This window comes from Moschus berezovskii, chromosome 24, assembly GCF_049115385.1.
Source record: "Moschus berezovskii isolate FMDL1 chromosome 24, NW_MosBer_1.0, whole genome shotgun sequence".
Classification (NCBI taxonomy): domain Eukaryota; kingdom Metazoa; phylum Chordata; class Mammalia; order Artiodactyla; family Moschidae; genus Moschus; species Moschus berezovskii.
In genome coordinates, this window is record NC_142483.1 from 15,592,895 (window position 1) to 15,599,637 (window position 6,743).

The window sequence follows — 6,743 nt, forward strand, 5'->3', positions numbered from 1 at the left end:
CAGCGCTACTGCTGTTGCCACAATGTTACTGTAAGAATTTACGATCTCAGAGTTAGTCATTCTTATCCCTATTCATGGACAGTACAGAGTTGTATCTAGTGAGCATTCTTGAATCCCTAGTGAACCTCCCTGTTAAATACAGAATTATAAAATCTGGCATAACCTTTGCCATGAATATTAAATGAGATAATTGTACATCACTTCCTTAACACAAAGAAAGCCCTTGGTCCACTGGGACTCTTGAAAAGTGCTAGATTTCTAGTTAAGAGTTTTAGAACTTGAGAACCCAAGTCTGTCACTCACTGTTCTGTGACCTTGAGCAAGATACATATTCTCTCTGAACCTCTATTTCCTAGTCTTAAAAAAGGGGGACAACAATACCAAATTCACAAACTGTAAGTCAAGTTTAGAATAACATGTTGTGTGGAAAACAGCTACAGTTTTTGGAAGTCAACAGAGCAGTCATGTCTTGTACTTAGTAGACATTTGAGCAATGTAATTAAATTACTAAATCCAAGACCAGTATCCTCTGAGATAATGGATTCCACACTGTCCAGCACCTTGTGCATCATAGATGCTTAATAAAATATTATCAAATAGTATGCTGCTTGTTCAGACAAGTTGAGGGGAGGGTCTATCTAAAGCATACCTGACTGAAGCATTTCTAAGTAGATGCAGTAACTCCTGAAATAATCTGTAAGTTTATAAATATAATTCCTTTTCTCAAGGAGAACCAGATGATCAGTTTAAATCAAAACATAAAATCTTAACATTAACAGTGCAATCACCTTAGGAATACTGGAGTGGGTAGCCATTCCCTTCCCCAGGGGATCTTCCTGACCCAGGGATCAAAGTAACGTCTCCTGCATTGGCAGGCAAATCCCTTACCACTGAACCAGGAGGGAACCCTTAGCAATATTAGCCTTAAATTACAAGAGATATAAATGGCTATTTTCATATAGCTTGCATACTTCAGTTGTCAAAGGAGCTAAACATTTAATTCTAGCTTCTTTGTTTCCTTTTGTCTGCTTTTAAAGAAGCAAAGAGAGATGAAGTCCAACTAAGATTTTGTGTGGGATTATTACCAACCAGTGATAATGGATTCAGTGAGTGTTCAAGGTATTCTGATCAGCTGTCTATCATATATCCATATATCCACTACAATGTTGACTCAATAAAGGCAGGAACCAAATGTGGCACATAGTAGTCATTCAAAATATATATGTTGAATGAAAAATTCATGAAATCCATAGGGCAGGGATCTTTAATATGAAACTCTTGGAAATGCTTCAGGGTATATGTAAACTACCTGAAAGTATATATGTTATGGTATGTGAATATAAGTATGGATGTGCTGAGGTTAATCTTCTGAGTGAACCAACAGACTACATGACATTTTCTTATACTGATGACATTTAAAAACCAAAATCAGAAATGTCATGGATCTTTGCCAAGGAGCTGCCACTAACCTAACCTGCATGTGTTGCCTCTCACCTTCTCAACACTACACCCATACATTTTTTAATTAATAGGTTGTCAAGTGTTTACTTTTAGCCCAGTAGAAGGTTTCCCTAACTACTTGGAACAGAAATGAGTATAAAAGCAACTATCATATACTACTATCATATAACGTATCTTCCAGAAAACATACAGAAGAGACATCATGCTTGGCAGTTTTGGAATCATGCTGGTCTGAGGCAAAGTGTACTTGCAAGAAAACACACAGACATCTTTTAATTTGAAGCCAGAACAAAATACATGGCATTTTCATAGTATCTTCATTTCTCTGCATCATTCTAAGACACAAAAAAGTGACTCAATTGAAATATGAAAGTCTGAACTCAGTAAAAGCAGATACCAAAAATTCAAAGGAGACCCACAAAGGTAGAACACACAGAATGGATGGTAAGAGGAGAAGTGAGGTGGAATGTTCCCCAAATATCCTGATATACAATAGTGATAAAAATCACAGCAATGATGATAGTCAACACAACTGATAGTTAAAACCCTTTAGAAGAATATAAACATTTCTCACATGGACACATCAAGCTGGTACAACACTGCCAAGTCAAGATGTGGATGCTCAGAAATTTAAGTCTTCTTTATGTCACAGTGATTAAATGGGGAGATTAAGGCATGTGCACACATCTCCCACTTCTAAATGCTGCTTTTTCATATCACATTTTACTTCAGATGATAAAATAATAGCTAGGCCTTTCTTCTTTCTAATTTCTGGATATGTTGGCAACTATTCATTGAAGTTCATAAAAGTCAAGGCACTAAAGTCAATTTATTATTATCTCTATGCACATGAAATTAACGTGTTGGTTGATACAGGTAAATTAGTACATGGAAAACATCAAGGGAAGTAGCAAAATAAGATACTTGGCGTTAGGGTTCTTTGAAGCTATTTTAAAAAGTAAAATGCTATGTTAAGAGCTATATGGTGTCTGTCTGTGTGTGTGTGTAATTATTATTCCATTGATTTACTGCACACATGTCAAAGAGTATCTGGGCATCTGTACAAGTTAAAACAAATCTATCCAGGAGCCAAGCCACATAGCCACAAACCCAGACAACTTGCCTCCCCCCTTGTCCCACCCTTCAACCTACCACCTCCCAAATGCAAATGGCATGGTGGTAAAAGCCTTCCTTATGGAGATAAACTGTTGAGTCAGTAACATCTGTCACTTTCACCATATTCTAAAAGAGACGCCAAAGATAGCTAATGGCAAAGGTTTTCCAGAGATACCAGAAGGCCTCTTCCCATTCTAGAGAAAGTTATCTTCTATTTTGGTAAGAGCGTACAGTAAAGACTTAGGAATCTACCTGGAAGGAGCTATCACTTATAACCTCTTCCAAGGATGACAACCATACCTTTCACAGGAATGTAAACTCAGTTCTTTCCTTGTAGGGCAAAAGGAAACATCTTGCCCACTAACCCACATTAGGTAGGGAGACTATTTTCCTCTGTTTCGCCAAGAAGCAGGAAAATCACTTTAATGTACTTTACCGGGCTGCCAAAAATCCTTTGCTTATGATCCAACAATTAGAGCTAATTTCAACCTAAATTGCTTCCTCTAAGAGATGGATATCATTAGATAACTCCATTTCCATTTACGAAGATTTTAAAAGAAGAAAAAAGGCAAAAGAAAATTCCTTGTATGTTTCCAGCTGATAAAATCATTAATTTCACACTCCCAACTTCAAAGGAGAAAACCAGAAAATCATCTCACTTTCTCTACACATGGAGAATAATTTTTTCTACTTCAAAGTGCCATCTCTTTATTGGGTCATTTTAATTATTGAATGTGGGATGGAAGCTATCCATATAATGTCACCACTGTCTTTTTCATGAAATATATATAGGTCTAACTTGAACTACATTAATTCGAGAGATGAAAATACAAGGGGACAGAATAAGAAAAGGGAAAGAGGCTGGGGAATAGAGCACTCATCGATACAAGGCAGTGAAAGGAAGACAGTAAGCTTTTCTAAGCTGACTTTTCTCATTCTTTCCTTCTGGAGGGGAAACTATCAAGAAGCCTGGGCCATATCGCAACAGACTGCCTTGCATCTTAAGTTTCCTTCTACCCAATACACAGCAAAACAATTACAGTAACTTTATTAGTAGTGATAGTATTACTGCCAATGTAAGACAACTGTGATACAACCTGTTGCCGTATGAATGTCCACTTTAAAGAAAAGCCTGTGCTCATACAAAGGAGGTTAGCAAATCTGGCCCCGTTAAGAGTAAGACTGTTAGAGAGAAGACAAATCAGACATGCAAATTCCCAATCAATCCTCTCACCAAGAAATCACATGCCATAAATGGCAAAATTTTTCTGTAAAGGACCAGAGAGTAAATATTTTCAGCACAAAAGCAACCAAAGACAGCACATATATGAGAGTATGGTTGTGTTCTAATAAAACTTTACAAAATCAGGCAAAGGGCAGGATTTGTCCCAATAAGCCAACAGACAAGTACTACATGGAAATGTTCTATAGCTGTGCTGTCCCATACACTAGTCTCTAACTACATATGACTATTAAATACATGAAAAGTGGCTAGTGTGACTGAAAAGCTACAGTCTAAATTTAACTTCACTTTAATTAATCTAGATTTGAATAGACTCATGTGCCTGGTGGCTATAGTATTAGACAGCATAGTTTTATAGTATTAGATAACATAGTTCTATAGTATATATTATACTATATAGTAATAATATATACTAATATGGTATAGTATTAGCACAGTTCTAGGTTCACTGCTATTCACTGCTGTTTCCTCAAATGTTATACAAGTCAACCTTCAATTAAGGTGTAGTTCACATTTATGCCTTAAAAATTTAAATATCCAAGCTTCTACGTTCACAGTGGAACTATACACAACTAAAAATGATATTCCTTAAATGTAAAATATCTACATCATTGAGGCCAAAATGACAGTTTTGGCTTGAAGCTACCAGTTAACTGCCTATTGACCAATGAAGTGCATAGACCGATCAAGTCCCTGCCAAGACCTATCCAACATGGAAGCTGTTTCGTTTCTCTGTACATTTCACTGCACCTTGACTGAGGGCACAGAACTACTCTATGGCCCCAGTAACTCCTACAGAAAATCCAAACTTCCCCAAAGACCCCAAACCGTATACATGCAAAGACATGGCTTCAAGAGCACAAGGAACAACATGTAACTCAAGTAGACTGCCTTCTAAAGTAATCCATGTAAAACAGTGCCTCGACACAAAAATGAGGGAGATTCACTGTATTCTTTGCTATTGACTCCATGTAATAATTTATATTCTAGTAACTGTTTTATTTACATAATAACTAGTTTGTGTTTTGCATTTCTTAGCAGACCCAAAGATATAATTCAAGGAGAAGAAGCAAGAAAGTAGGATAGCAACAAATATTTAGGTTTTTTTTTCCTAAGTATGAATAAGAAATAAAAAATCACATTTCATTTAAGAAACTGTATGAATAAGTTGAAACAATATCAACTTTCTTCAAAGGGTAAAATAATCTTGAAATCTGAGGACACTCTTTAGGAAGTAAAAACATAAGGGTGCCAGGAGTGAAGCCTACACAGATACACAGTACAGGAAGGTAGATGACATTCTGATGCTTTTATGATTTTTTATAAAATTAAACCATTTCAGGTCATTATCTGTGGTTCCAACATCCACAAAATGAAAAAAAAGAAGAAAAGCAAACTCCTTTGGTGGCATGACCTAACACAAATCAATAGGAGGTTTCTTATATATACTTTAATTATTCTACTTAAGTGTAAAAATTTTTTTTCTGTGCACAAATATTCATATATTTGTTTATGGGATATTGCTGCAACCCTTCTGGGAGTGTCAGACAATCTGTGATACATGCAACAGATCTTACCTTTCCAAAATCCCCAAGATATCTGATATCCAAGATGTATCTGGCCCCAAGGATTTGGATAAGGGAGGATTTGGATAAGCTTTCTTCTAATGAAAGCTGTTTGGGTAGGATATTTGCTATCAATTCAATGTACTGTCCTGAAACAGTACCTTACCTCAGTCTGAAGAATGGCAGCTCTCTGTTCTTTGGCAGTAAGTGACTCTTTAAGCACTTCAATGTGTTGCTTGCAATCTGAATTCTGATTGCTAAGAGTTTCAAGCTTTGTTTGTAAGGCAAGAAGTTCTGACTCTTTCTTTGAAAGCTCCTGCTTCAGCTGATCAATCTGTAAAACATAGAAATTACAAAAAATTATAAGCTACAGCTCCTACTCTTTACATTTGAGGACTATGAATTCTCTTAAATTTTCAAGAGCTAGTGATCATTACTCCAACACGGCAGACCATGAGCTTAAAAATACAGCCTTGGGAATCACTTAGTCTTAGGGGTCCGGGGAAGCTATTCAAAGGCGACTAACAACAGAAAACAGGAAAGGTAAGGTCTACAAGATGTTTTCTATCTTCCACACCACTGAGAACCAAGGTTCACAATGGAGTGAAGGCTTCCTGGCCAAACCCACAACTCATCCAAGAAAAAATAAGGTCTATTGACCATGGTCCTCAGAAGGATCAACAGGGAGCTAGCAAAGGTAATTACCCAAGGCAAAAAACCTAGACCTTCTCTGATACTCCACAATGGAAATGATCATTCAAGAGCATCATTCGACAGAAGAGAATTCTCACCCCCAAGAAGCAAGCATTGAGGGATCTTTTTTCTTACATTATATATTAAAAAGATACAAAAGAACATCATGTCAATGTATGGCAAAACCAACCAATATAATATTGTAAAATAATTAGCCTCCAATAAAATTTAAAAAATAAAAATAAAAAAATACATAAAATAGAAAAATAATACAAGAAACATCCATTATTCAATTCACTAAAAGGATCACTGGAATTACTCATATCCCAACCCATTTCTATTTCCTTTCCCTCTCTGGAAACAATCACCACCCTAAATTTTGTGTTCATCCTTTTCTTATTTGTCTTTCAAGCTTACCTTATTTTTCTGCACCTGTAAATTCTACACTATTCAATTTTGCATGGTTTTTAACTTTATTTGCACTGTGTTTTCTTTTTTAGCTTTTTGCTTTTTTCTACTCAATATCTTCAAGATTAAATCAAGTTTCTGTTTGTGCAATGTGTTCATTTTCATTAATGAACAAGCTTTCTCCTTGGAAGAAAAGCTATGACCAATTAAATATATTTCTCAAACTTTAAAATTTCCATTCTTATATTTTTCCATTT

The 6,743-nt window shown here is 35.9% G+C and overlaps 1 protein-coding gene across 1 annotated transcript in view; it reads right to left on the reverse strand.

Moving 5' to 3' along the window:
• The window catches only part of LOC129547943 (ERC protein 2), a 276,497-nt gene extending 270,449 nt beyond the window's left edge, over nucleotides 1–6,048 (reverse strand). Inside the window, exons 1-3 of the mRNA XM_088831677.1 lie at nucleotides 6,010–6,048; nucleotides 5,823–5,906; nucleotides 5,552–5,719 (exon numbers count right to left, since the gene is read on the reverse strand). Coding sequence (XP_088687803.1) covers nucleotides 5,552–5,719; nucleotides 5,823–5,906; nucleotides 6,010–6,048 — 291 coding nt within the window. The remainder of the gene's footprint in view (nucleotides 1–5,551; nucleotides 5,720–5,822; nucleotides 5,907–6,009) is intronic.
• Nucleotides 6,049–6,743: the final 695 nt, after the last annotated feature.